At 41.9% G+C, this 14,835-nt stretch overlaps 1 protein-coding gene across 1 annotated transcript in view; it reads left to right on the forward strand.

Moving 5' to 3' along the window:
* Window positions 1–6,070: 6,070 nt before the first annotated feature.
* Window positions 6,071–14,835, forward strand: part of reck (reversion-inducing-cysteine-rich protein with kazal motifs) — an 86,996-nt gene continuing 78,231 nt past the window's right edge. The window contains exon 1 of the mRNA XM_079292473.1: window positions 6,071–6,255. Within this exon, the coding sequence (XP_079148599.1) occupies window positions 6,183–6,255 (73 nt within the window). The 5' untranslated portion in view covers window positions 6,071–6,182. The remainder of the gene's footprint in view (window positions 6,256–14,835) is intronic.

Here is a 14,835-nt window from a genome sequence, read left to right on the forward strand (position 1 = left end):
TAACCTTTTTGACCTCGGGGCCCAACTTTTCAAGTACAAAGTGTCCCGGGGCCCATTCAAATATTAACACTGTATTAAGTTTAACCAATTGATCTCACTCTTGGTTTGATTTGTATTCAATAACTATATTAAATCCACTTACAGTGTAACAAGCAAAACCCTTGTCAAATAAATGAGATGATACAATGTGATGATCACAAAGACATTTATTATCATGTGTATGTAAACCTGCATACACAACAAGAAGCCCAACAGGCTTTCCCACGAGCGTTGGATGTTTCGTCGCTAAGTGTCGCTTTATTTTTGAAGGCTTCAAATAAAACTAAAAAAATGTGTCTGGAGCTGCAAAAGCTATTTGATATCACAACTTATAAAGTGTTATATATAGTTATATTATAAATACAAAAACTATAGTTTGTTGTATTTATGAAAATATAGAACAAGAATAAAGACAATTCTTGACATTTTATTGCAATTTTACCTGATATAACAATATAAAACTCTTATGAAGAGGAGAGTTTTCTGCAGCAGCTGAGGATTCGCTCTTTGTCGCTCATCTCCAGCGTGATACTTTTCAGCACATGCTGTGCGTTTGTTCTGGAAGCATAGAGGTAAACCAGCATCGTTGGCAGTGAAAGCAAATGAAGACATCCACCAGAGTTAAACTCCCTATTTTCCTCCATGAATTTTCTTTTTCTGTATTTATCCATTGTTAGTTTATAGAGGGTGGGGGTCTGAAAATCATGATTAGTCACCTGCAGGGAAAAGCGCTTGACAGGGGTAGAGGATTTAACTGCCTGTGGGAATAATTAACATCTAGGATTCTGTTCATTCATGCTCATAAATTATATTCTCTCTGAACACGTTTCTCTTTTTGGAGAATGTCATGTGAGATATCTTCTTCGATTGGCACAATTTCCCTGCTCTTCTTTCTATTTCCTCGTCTCTCCCCCGTGTGTCACGGTGTGTGTAAACCTCGCTCGAGTCAGGAAACTTGTCAGAATACTCATATTGAGCTGCATCACCTGATGTGATTTACAATGCATTGGTTGGTGTGTTTCCTGCATCGCCGAAGAAGTGCCGTAACGGCTGGATAAGACGCGCCGGTTAAAGTATAAACTCAGTGCCTAATATGTATAATTCCGAATTATCAATCGGATTTAGGGCCTGGGTCCAGATCTGGTCCGCAAGTTGGGGACCCCTGATGTAGGCTCAGGGAGCTGCAACAGACGGGCTGAAGAGCCGCAGGTTGCCGACCCCTGGGCTAGCGGCTAGCTGAGTGTTTTCTGCTTATTGTAGCTTGTTAAACAGCTGACTGATGCATTACCGCCACCAGGTGGTGGGAAGCTATATTGTAACTGAGCGTCTCATGGATAACAGTGATATCTCTGGTGTCTTGCGGTCCCACGGCCCTCGCGGCCCACAGGTGCAAAATTGAAAGTTTTTTGCAGCCCTCTAGGTGGCCCCATGGTTAAGAATCACTGCTCTAGGCCACAAGGATACCACCATCAAGATCACGACACTCCAGACAGGCCATGACGTGGAACCAAGGGCAGTCGGGACTTGGGGACATCGGACATGAAGGATAGCCAATGAGCTAGACCTTTTAAGTAAATACCACAAGTCTTGCCACTGCTTAAAGCCATTTGATTCATTATTGGAACCATTAACTCAGCAGCGTTAAATCACTGAAAATGATGTCGTTAAACTGACAGCATTTTAAATGTTTTTTTCTATATAAGATTATTTAAAATAACTGAAAGGTCAAATTTGTCCGACAGTGAAACTGGACGAAGGCCCCACTATAATGACCTTAACATAAGGACGGAGGTTACAAACTGCAGGTTTTAATATAAAACATTATAATTGTGTTTGTGGTGATATGTAATAAAATAGAATACTACTCCTAATCACCTCTGGATCATTTTTGACTCTCTTTCCCTTTCAATCTCTGACAGGGGCTTATTCAAGAGTCTATTCACAGATTCATAAACTCACTCGATTCAATTAAGTCATTATGGGAGACAGATTTGGGGGAGGAAATACCGGGTGAGATTCTCTTTACTGTCTCTCTCTTTATCTCAACAGAATGTAATCACCTTCACCACTTTACTGGCTCGGAGACTGATGCTGATGAGGCATCCCTGCACACACATTGGATTTGGGACGTTGGTTGTAGAAATAGGAAGGTCCAATGCATCTGTCAATGCCTGGTGCACATTTTCAAGTACATTTATATTAACTAATTTAAAAAAGGTATATTCCAAGCTAAAGAATGAACCGTGGAGTGGTGAAGAGGAATTCATTTGTTCAGAGTAGCGGTACAACATTGATGTGCTGTTGAACGTCCTCATGATTGTGCTTGTTATTGTTCCTGGTCTTTGTTCCATGATGTCGCATTATAAAACGCAATTGTACTTGATACAAATGTTTTATAATTCTGCAAAAACCCGATAAGAAAAGTAAAAAAAATAAATAATAATAACTTATATTTCAGTGAATATGCTGCAATAAATAAATCAAGTGTTATATGTCTCATTAAAATAGGTAAAGGAATATTATGTCATATGAAAGTGGCTAATGGAATAATAAATACAGTATATAAGATATTAGGGTAGAGTAATGTAATACTCCAGTGGGTAATAGAATACTACCGTGTCATACAAAGAGTACCATGTCATATGTCTTTAGCTCGGAGGACACAGATGACCTCAGTACATCTATGAATACATGCTTCATTCTCCTCTCTGCTGCCAGGGGGCCCCTCACTATTCATGCCTGTCAGCGGCATGATGTAGCCACATGGGGGACAAAGCGCTGACTCCAGCCCCTGACATCCTCCTCACTCACGACCTTTGACCCGTTACAAAAGAGGGTTGTCTCCCTGGACAGAGATTTCCCTGCTGTTTGGTGGCCGGGCAGCACAAAAAGCAGCCTGGTCCTGTTGACAGGGCATCAAGAGGGACAATGAGGGGACAGACTGGGAGCCCACACTTCCTGTCACAGGACAAACCGCCATATCCGTCTTACCTGAATGGTTATCTTCTCATTCAACTCATGGTCCACTTACCGACTTTTGTTTCCAGAGCATTCAACCACACTTCATGGTCTTCACCAGTGGATGGGCTTCAGTTTTCGTGAGGTGTGTTCAGTTCTCGAGGATGGTTTGTGGTCGGATGTGAACGACTGTTATCAAGGTCCATTCTTCGGTCATGTGATGAAAGCTCCATGCAGAAATAAAGACTATGAGATGCGGTCGAAAGCTCATGAATATAGATAATAAGTGGACCATGAGAAAGTTATTATCCAGACGTTACCTTTGCAGCTCATTTTACTGTACGATGCTGAAGTTCATGCTTGAACTCGGGATGCACCGATCCCACTTTTTCAGTCCCGATACCGACGGCGATACCTGCGCTGGGATCATTCATTTATCTGGCTTGACTTAAACATTACTTTGTAAAACAACATTTTACAAAGTCTTTCATGAAGATAAATGTAGTGGATTGATATTTATTAAAGTAATTATGAAAGTATCCCATACCATACATATCTTTCTGTGTTTTCATGTTCATAGTGAGCTACATGTTTGCACTTGTTACCAAGCACAATATCACTCTCTTGAGCAGTGGTTACCCAACCTGTGGGTCACAAGAACTCAATGGGCCGCAAGATAAATATAAGGGGTCAACAGGACAAAAAAAGAAATAAAAAATTCTCCAACAGAAATTAGGATTCATTTTTCAGATGGATGGTTTTTTCATATAAAATACAAGTTTGCGAATTTTAAATCCTCAGGCTTCTAAAAAGTGTTCAAATAAGACAAAGATAATCACTCTATAGATGATCTGGTCACAACTTGAGCCCCTTCCCCACTGGAAAAAAAGCCCACGAACATCTGGCTTTAGTTTTCACAATCAGCATCCATTAACCCGGACAAACGACTCCGCAGTCGTGCCAGGTATTCATCTGCTCCAGCTTCAATGTGCAGAGATGGAAACATGACACCCGGGTGGACGCGCACATTTTCGACACAACGCTATGTGATGCGTATTGAAAATAACGAATAAAATCAACAGAGATTTGCAGAATTATTACAATGTATTTACATGCAACACATACAATTATTGGGCTCTCTCAAAGCCACCAGACTCCAGTCATTTCACCTCACTGATGGTCGTAAAACACAACAAAATAAGACTCATCAACACCTTTCCACTGTTCCAACTGTCACCAACTCTGACTTGAGAGTTTGTGACAGAGACTGAAAAAGTTAAAGACATAAAAATAAGAAAAACGTAAAAAAATAACAACAGGGCGACGACCGTAATCCAAGTTGGCATGGCAAAATCGCAGTCTATAAACCAATGAGCGATGTCACGATAACTACGTCTACTCCTTATATAGTCTATGAGACAAATGCAATGTGTGATTTGGGGTCCCAAGCCAAAAGGTCCTGCAACCACTGCCTGAAAAGATCAATAGTATCACAAACTACCTCCATTACATTTTTCACGTGGCAATATTTCATTTGTTGTGTGATCTAACCATTACACATAATCACACATCATAAAACATTACAGATGTAATGTTCAAAGATTGTAAAGATGTGTTTGCATTTATTTGAAGTCCAACAATCTTTATAAGCAAACAGCCGACATGCAGGGAAGGTGGATACATGAGCACACACTGATCATCTGATGCGCTCACGGCCGACTTTCAGTGTCTCACTCAAGGACAGGAGGAGCCGGGGATCCAACCCATCGAGCCACATTTCTTCCATTGCATTCTGGGATGGATTCCAGTTCGCCTGTGACTGTGGCTGGGACTCAGCGTCTATGGAAAATGAATGAATCACAAGTTGGGTTGTTTTTTCTTGATTGCTCAGAGAATCTAAAGTTTTTCTTTTTTTAAGATAAAGGGTTAAATAAATAAATCAATGAATTTGAATAAAACTGTTGTTTTGCTTCTGAAAAAACAACAACATATTGATAAACAAAGAAACCACATGTATATGTTTTGTTTATCTATTGTTCTTAGATTTTGGAGTTCACAGTGAAAATGTAGAGTCCCTTGCTGGTACATTATGATTTCTTCTAATATTTTCAGTCTTTTTCTTTGTCTGTTAAGAAAAACTCGTTTTTCCTTTTGTACTTACAGGATGTGATATTTAGGTATTCATGGACACGATAATGACCGCCATAATTCTAATCGTATCGATTTATATATAATAGGTTTGATATTTGGTCTGACTCATTGCGTGCTGTAACTATGCTTATTAGGCAAGGACACCAGTGCAATCTCCTAGAACGTTCATACTTTGTTCTGCCAAAAGAGATTTTGAGGGAAGTGTAATTGCAGCTGGATTGTGTTGAGTGGAAGCATGTTTTCAGTGTTGGGGTGGATGTACAAATGCAGACCATCATTTACAGAAACACTACAAAAGGTTCACCATGATTTAGTTGCCCCGAGCACAGGAGCAGATATTGCAGACACAAAATAAATACAAATACAGTCGGTGACCATGTTGCAGATATGTTCTGCATGTACAACGTTGTAACTTTGCAGACAAGTTCATCAAAAATGTCTCCTCGTTATGTTGATGACAAACATAATTCGTTTTTAACGTTTTTGGAGCCTCGTGTTGGTGAGCTACAGAGACATGTTAGACTCGATTATTTTATAAGCATGCAAGATTCTAAAAACAGGATTAGGAACATTTGAGCACTGAATGTCCTCCTGGCACTGAATGACAATTCTTAGATTCTCCATTCTTCTAAACTTTTTTCTGTTTTGTTTTTTGACTATTATCTCGTTATTTGTGTTTTATGTGGTAAAACGTTTTACGCCGCCATCTTGGACAGGACATATTATACAAGTAGTCTTTTTATGGTGTTTAAAACCCTCAGTCATATATTCTTACATCTGTTTGAATCCAATGAGCACGAATGAACTGTGTGCATCTGTATCAAAAAGCCTGAAGGGTGGTGGTCACCGTTAACCGGTCCCGTCCCCCGTTCTGCGCATGTCCTCTGAGGTCCACACACTCAACTGGAAGCTGTGGAGCGAGCGAGAGAGAGAGCGAGAGAGAGAGCGAGTTAACAGGGGATTCATGGAGCATGTCACAGCACCAGTGTTTTCTATGTCTTCTTGTCCACGATGCCCTTTAGGATTTCAATAAGATGCGTGTGTGTTTCCAGATCATCAGTTTCTTCCTCGCCGTCAACTTTTACTGCCAGCCGCTCGGAGCTCAGGGTGAGTCCGCCCGGGTTTTTGCTTCCAGCTGTATGTCATGTGTCCATAATACCGTCTGCGTCTCTAATGCATTTGGTTAACTTGCTGAAAAATGACAGAACGGTGTATAATTCAAGCCGAAAGCCATATGTCGTTCGTGCACTGCAGGTCGGGAAGGAACTTGTTGATTCACTGACAGCTGCCATCCCGTTAGCCCGAGATCTCGCTCTGGATGTAGGAGTGACAACTTCACGCCAAACTCCATTCACAAATCTGACAACATGATATTGCTTTGCTTATTAGTGAAGGTGAACACCTCGCAGACTGGTCGTCGCGACGTCTCCTGATTCACAGACGTCCTCTGGCGAATTCGGGCAACAAAACGTACAGAAACCTGCACTTTCTTCAATAAAACGGATACATTGTATCCGGTAGTACACCGCGCTAGCTACCGCCCACCACGGAGCGTCTCGGTGCGAATTGACTGTGGGAATACCGGGGGAAACAATTGTAAAAGTTGTCATTGAATCATGTTTAGTGTGTTTGTTGAACGCCGAATTAAAAAGTCTGCGATATTATCTTAAGGGCTTTCGTGGTGATGTTTGCGTTTGTACTTTTGCCGAAGAGCAAAGCGACGATAGCTTGAGTTGATCCATTACTGGAATGAATGTTAGCATGACACTCTGCCCGGCCCGGAGAACGGGACGTGTCGGGTTAGCACCGCGGAGCGTTTTCTGACAACAGGATCATCTTTCTGGACGAGCCTTTGAAGTTTTCGGTCAACTATGGCGTCGTTATTATACGCGTTCCCCGGTGGGTTCCCTCTCCTAATGTTTGACTGCTGGGAGGCTGTAAGAGTTGTGAAAGTGCAGTTACTCGGTTCCGTGTGTGACACACAGCCGGGATAGGAAGAACCAGAGCTGACACTGCGGATCAGGGGAAAAGTGAAACGGGACCGTTACCGCGAAAAGAATGTAGCGCGTTTAGTCCTCCTCAGTTATTAGCTAATGCACACAGCTGCTCGGGTTATTTTGTAAGACATTTTAATAATCAACAGGACCCATTCTTCTATTCGGCATCCCTTCCATACCCTCAACACGCATTTACTTCCATAAAAAAACGTCATGTTTTAACTTGTTGGCGCCTTATCCCCATATCATTCTCACACCAAAAAAAATAAGTTCCGTTACTTTCGTGAGCACCGGCAAACTTCGAGCAGAACGTTATTTTTTAATTAATACCAGGTATTGATAGGATATCTGTCACATGTGTGCAGCTCGGGGTTTAGTTGTAAATCGGGTTTCCCTAGCTTTAAGACAGGAGACTTGGGACGAACCACTGCCGGACGTCTTCGCTGGAGTCTGGCTGCTTACAGAAACCAGCGCATGTAAGCAGAATGTGTCTCTATTAGCCTCTCGAGGTGATAATTAATTCTCTCGGACTCGTTGAGCTCGTCGGGCAAACACAGAGGTGTGTCGGTGCCGTTGGACAACTGGCCGTGAAACTGCTCTCACTCGTTAATTGGCTGAGTCAACATGGAGCTGTCCCTTTGCACTTTGTTGCTACGTTAGTTTTTAGCCATTTGTGGAGGCGTGTTGTGAAGAGACCTTCAGCTGTTGCCACCCTTTAATATCATTTAGACTCATGTGTATCTTAGCTTCCCGTGGCTCGTGTTTTATCCAAGGGGCTCCACACAGGCAGGGGTATAAATTGGTCTAACATGCTGGCTGGTAGATCTTTGATGTTTCAGTCCACATGGGTGCAGGATGTGGATTTGCTCTGGATAAATATCACGTTGCATACATTTTCTTTTGACTTCTGACACATCTGCCAGGAACATGAAAGCAACACAGCTCTTTAGATGGTCATTTGGGGTGCACATTGTCTCCCAAAGGCTTGTGACAGTAATACAAGTCTCACAAAGTCCCCAAAAAGGTGTAATAAATCCCACCATGTGGGAAAGCGGTCTGCCGTAGGAAGCTAATGGCTTCTTTTGGGACGGCCTCCCCACACTTTATTTTTATGTAGAAATGCCATACATTCCATACTTCTCTACCGAGGTTTTGTGAAAACTTTGTTTCTTTCATGTTGTGATTCGGTTATGGAGGCTAACCGTGAGAGAATGCATCTGGAACCAATTTTGCCTCCTCAAAGCCGAGGGGGAGAGGAGGGGAAGGAGGGAAGTGAACGGCAGCCCCCTTTTCTTTCCATGTCCACTGTGAGCAGGCACGGCCTGAGTCCCGCAAACCTAATTATAGTTCTGTGAATACAAGATTAAAGTGCAGCATACACAGTTGCATTTCTTGGCTGTCCCTAGGTATAAGCTATTTGAATTGACTATGTAATATAATGTTGTTTTCCCACTGGCAACCCATTGCTAGTGTTTTGACATTGTTAAATATCAATAAAGAGAAATAAACCCAGTAAAGATGTGACATGAATCTCCTAACCCTAACCAAAGGGCCTTCATCATTTCAAGTGTTGATGGTAAAAATACATTTTCTTTTCTTTTATTGTCTCAAACTAAAAAAGTATTCTGTATATATTCTTTTTTAACAAAAACATATAGCATGGCAGCCAAACCAGCAGATATCTCCATGAATTATGAAACACACACACACGACAAACATAACAACATATTGATGATATAAAGTAGAGATGGAACGATGTAGGATTATATCGTGGATTGCGATAACATACACTCAATAAGTTTTAAGATCGTGGTGAATTTCAGTTCTCTGGATAATCGCAAAATATTGTCAATTGAGTGACTCGAAAAAAAGCTGTCAAGTAAAAAACAGTCTGATTTAAAAATACAAAGATTATCTGTCATGTAAGAAAGAACAGACTCATGCAATAGTGTTGTTGATTCATTCTTATTGATGCAGAGGGACCTTAAGATTTATGATTACCTTATATAAGATATATGTTTGTTTTTCACCCAAAACAATGTCTGTCCATTTCAAGATGGAATAAGAATATTTGTTTCTTAAGAAAATGTAAGATACATTTATCCCTGCTGTTAGTGCCGTTTTAGGAGTTTTACGCATATTGTGATCATAATCGGGATAATGTCGTGAATTGCAAATATTTTGGCCAAAATAATTACATTTTCGTATCGTCCCATGTCTAGTACAATTGTTTTCGTAAAATGTATGGATGCTGGGTGATAATGCAGCTCCAGTCAATCTACAAAGCTTCATCAATTGAGCTCCATATTCTGTAAAATATGTTTTCTTTTGTTACTGTCTTCCGACATAACATATTACATAAGTAATATGTTATTATTAACATATTACTTAAGTAATATGTTATTAATGTTTGTATCCTTCCTCGTTTTACCACTTTTGCAATTTGAGCATCTTATAAACTAACGGCGAAAACAATTGCCATCCACTTGGGTACCTTACTTTCCCAACATTTTGAAATAGTCAGATCGTTGGTTAAAATTCTACTTTAAAATTCCATTTGAAATCCATCTTTTAACCAAAAGCAACACATAAGTAAGTCACATTTCAAACATTTAGCTGAGGAGCTGGTGTCAAACTTGTTTTCTCTACTGTAGTATGTTATTGTCGTTCATTCATACTAAATGAACTTCCCGCTGGCATTTTGTTCAATACAAAATATTGAAGGGGGAAAGTAAAGATAGTAAAGTTGTTAGCTTAGCCTGGTTGCTAAATTTAACAAGTTCCCAGTGTATCCAAAAATCGTACTACAAAGGAACAACTAACTTCATCAGACACTTATTTTATTGTAATTAATTCCCCCGCATGCTGTAATTGCAGTGACCTCATCCAAATTACCATTTTTACAGGTGACATTCCGAGAGTAGAATCCGGATGCTTGTAGTTGATATATATGCATCAAAAATGCCAGGATTGTTCGTAGGAATGTAACATTTCTTGTATTCGTGCTATACCGTGACAGTCCAGTGCACGCAGCCGCGTGTGGGGAACACACGGTATGTGCACTGATGGTCGTAAGCGCCAGTTTAGCTGTACACCGTTAGCAACGTAGCTCACAGTCATACTATAGAGAGGTCAACTCCCTCTATTTCTGGTAGACCATGGTGGGACCTCATTTCGGAAAAAATGTGTACGGTAGTTAGCGGTGAGACACAACATATTCATATTTTCTGATCCTGTTTGAATTGCACAATCTATCACACATATGTTTGTTAATTTAAAAGATCATTTTGCATGTCGAGAATGTCGCAGTTTGTCTTAAAGCTGCTGAAATGTGAGGCTGTGAAATTTCTTAAGGTAAACAACTGGTCTTGCGTCGATGGATAAAACACATCGGGTAAGCTAACGTTACATCTGTGTGTGGAACATAGCTAGATTAGCTAGCTAGCTAGTGTTGGGGACATGCAGTGTGCAAGATAGATGTAGTTCACTGAGCGGTTTCGCACAAAACTAAACGAGACTACCATGGCAAACCTTCGCCTTTCTTGACTCGCAAACGGGATCATATGATTATTGTTTCTCGCCGTTGCCGCATGTTTTTTCCAAAATAAAGTCCCATGGGGGACACTGGAAGGGTCAGGACTTCACCGCTCTATGGCGAACACAACTGAAAAGCCAGAGCTGGCAGACCCGCCTGTGGGTTCCAGACCAGCTACCGCAGCAACGGAGAGACAGGTGTAGAACCATAGACTGTACATAAGAGGTGGACGTAGTCATCGTGACGTCGCTCATTGTGACACACACGGTTTGTGGACTGCCATTATGAAGCCTCGAATTAGGCGCATCGTTATCGCCAGCTTTTTTGCAACTGATGAACGGTGTTACCATATTTGGAATGCGGAGGAGTGATGTAGTGACGCCATATCCGTCTCTGGTAGCGGCAACGACCTGTCAATCACAGTAAGCCCCGCCCTAAAGCATCCCCTGCTTTATGGTCTGTTTGACTCTAAATGGAGCATAATGTACTAAATGAACATCATGCTGTATTGAAGAAGACTTGAAACTAGAGATTGAGACATAAACTCATGTTTACAATGTTAACTGAGGGAATAAATCAAGAGAGAAGTAGAGTCATTTTCTCATAGACTTCTATACAACCAGAGGAGTCGCCCCCTGGTGGACATGAGAGAGAATGCAGGTTTATGACACTTCTGCACCGGCTTCACTCTTTAGAACCAGAGGTTGCGGCCTGATGAACACCTGACTGACTGACTGTAGCTGAAAACGTTTTCCCCTCTGTGCCTCACTCTCTGTGGCAATATGCCCCTCATCATGTCATGTCCCATGACACACACAGGATACAGCAGGTCAGGTCTGCCTCCTCCCTTGATTCTGCTAATTGAATATGAAATGAGGGGGCAGGACAGACTCTACTATCTGGAGTTGTGTGTGTGTGTTTGACATCTGCTCTTTCTCTGATAGGATTCAGGCGTTCCGGAGGTTTCCTGGATATGTGGCTGTTGTGTGTATGTTACCTAGTTTACATCTGGTCAACATGTGACAGGCCACTCAGGCTCCTTACATAACCACCAGAAAGTAGGATCAACTTTACTTATAAATATAAATTGATAGGTCTACATATTTTCTTTTGTATGCGATAATCCATGCACATTTATGCAGCAGTCTGCGGAGCGAAATCCAAATTCTGTTGAAGTGACAGATTAAAAGACATTTATTACAAGGACTGTGAATTCCAGGACAGTGTTTGAAGTTTCCATGACTGACATAAACATCATTTCAGACACTCATGCATTCAGCTCCTCTGGCAGGAGTAAAAGCTGTATTTCACAGGTAGTATTGAAACAAAGCAGCGCTGCTCCTCTCCCTCTCCCTCACAGATGTCAGTCTGAAGCGTCTGGCAGACAATATACGTTCTGTACAGACGGCAACCTCCGGGTCTGCAAAGTGAAGCCAATGCTGAAGAGATTGAACTTCTTTTCTAATGACCATCAGGGGGCGACTCTTGTGATTCTATAGAAGTCGATTGGAAAATGACCATACTCTGCCGCCGTGCATTCGAGCGCCCAGCCGTCGGCGATTTCGTCGGGCTGTCTCTCGCTCCCACCGGCCAGCATATGTCCTGTCCGGCGCCTCCGTCCCTACTGGTGTTTTTATAGGAGATGGATACAATCAGAGATTGATTACACTTGATACTAATTACGCCTCTTACCGGCACCGTTCCCGAAACCACTCCGTCCCCTCTGCAGCTGAGCCCAACCACACCAAGCCACCACTTGGTCTCAATCACAAGTCTTCTTCAACACAGCATGATGTTCATTTAGTAATTTAGGGTCCATTCAGAGTCAAATAGACCAAGTATGCTTTAGGGCGGGGCTACTGTGATTGACCATTCGCTACCAGAGCTGCATACGCCGGCAATAGCACGTTGTCGTTCCTCCTCGGTGCGAATACGGTCACTTCCGTTTTACTGGTTGCATAAAAAACCAAGATGGCGAATCAAGGCTTCAAAACCGTCGTCCTCAAACCGATCGGGGACGTCATGACGACGACCTCTACTTCTTTATACTTCTATGGTTCTGTATCAGGATCAAGTGAATGTTGCACTCATCAGTGTCTCCCAGTGAGCGCAGTCAGAGAGGCTGAGGGATGTTTGTCATTGTCTCACATGTCACTGAAGGACCGTACTCAAAGTTTTTACATCGTAGTTTGTTAGCATTGGGATCACGATCAAACCTCCCCGAATGCCAATCCTCTTCTGTGAAAAGGCCCTGAAATATATTAAGAGCATACCGTGGGTGGAGAAAAACAATGATGTAGTTTATCTGCTTTTTATTTACATGATAAATAACAATGCATGGGGTTGGGGGGGGATCTGTTTTCCACCAAATATGCTCTGTTAATCCTTTAATGCTCAGCTCCTTATGGCAAATCTCAATGAATCAATGCACAGGAAGTGACCTTTGATCTCCACCCATTAAACTCTGCCCCCACGGAGTCTGCCGCGGCTCTGAGGAATGCAGGAAGGAGGGCGGCAGCATACGAGAGGCTCCTCTGCTCTGAGCATGTGTGACTGTGTGCTTGGGTTAAAGTGGGGGGGGGGAACCCTAGCGGCCAAACCACATAGCTGTTTTTGAAGTCAGTCACTCTCGAGTCTCTCAGAACACATACGCCTTCATTTCATTAAATATATGACCCGTGTCTCGGTTCATGGCCAGGCTGGCCACATGCGATGTTAGGGGTACCAAATCATTACAGTTATTTATACCATGACCTCCATTGGTTTGGTAACAATCGACGTAAAAATAAACACAAGAATGCTCATTCAGTGTTAACGTATGCTTTATTCATCACTGCCCATGAATAACTATAATTTACAATTAAATGTGAGGTTACATTTTTTTTAGTGATGGGGGCCAGAAGGGTCCAGGTTTCATATCAATCCCCTCGTAATATGCTCACTACTTACCAAACACATGCATTTCAGCCAAAACCGTTCTATTTGAATACTTCCGACTCTCAAAGATGAGTAGCGTGCAAGTGTGAGACTGTTGATGTGGAAGGGTTTTAAACACGGGCCAACCTCCGGTTCTGCCAATTGAAGCCGATGTGGAAGTGCCTTAAACTTGCATTCTCTCTAGTGTCCACCAGGGGGCGACTCCTCTGGTTGTACAGATGTCTATGAGAAAATGACTCTACTTCTCTCTTCATTTATTACCTCAGTAAACATTGTAAACATGAGTTTATGTCTCAATCTCCAGTTTCAAGTCTTCTTCAATACAGCATGATGTTCATTTGGTACATTATGGTCCATTTAGAGTCAAACAGACCATAAAGCAGGGGATGCTTTAGGGCGGGACTACTGTGATTGACCGGTCGCTGCTGCTACCAAAGACGTATACAGCGTCTCTACGTAACTCTTCCACAATCCAAATATGGTCACTTCTGTTCATTGGTTGCAAAAAAACAAACAATGGTGACGACCGACAATGTTTTCTTCAAGAATTTAAATGAACACTGGGTGAAGAATTGGAAGTTGCAACGATGGGGGACCATATCAACAATGAAAGCCGACGTGATGTTCAGGTTGAAGGATCGACAAGGTCTCTCCAGTGAAATTCATTTCCACCAGTAGCTTTCTGAAAGGAGCAGATACTTTTTAGAAGAGTGAACGCTGCGCCATGCTGTGGAAACGGTTACAATACTAGATATGACAACTGCATATTCACAGTTCTGTGGAGCTGGTTTGTTGTATATCTGTATGGTTGAGAATGATAACACAGTGCGCCTCATTCAAGAAGCTCTCGTGCAAACCGATTTAGGAGAACTCGCTGCCTTCCCCAAATTTCTAAGGTACGAACACATTTACGGATGGTGCTGTAGTAGGAGTCATGTGGAGTCATGTGACATTAGTCTGCTGTTAGTTTGTCACTCATGGATTGTATGTTTCATTATTCTTCAAGCATTTTTGAGTTAGAAAACCCTGCATGAATTACACGTCATACTTATGTTGAGGGTCCTGTTTGAATACAATTCTAAATGCATTCATATAGCCTGACATTATTTAAAATTGACTGTTGATGCTATTGCGTAACGCTCCAATGTAAACATGAACATCTTAAATGATTTGTGGTCATCGGTCACCTTGCTGTGGCGAGACGTGTTTCATATGGAA

Source organism: Melanostigma gelatinosum (assembly GCF_949748355.1).
Source record: "Melanostigma gelatinosum genome assembly, chromosome: 20".
In the NCBI taxonomy this organism is placed as follows: domain Eukaryota; kingdom Metazoa; phylum Chordata; class Actinopteri; order Perciformes; family Zoarcidae; genus Melanostigma; species Melanostigma gelatinosum.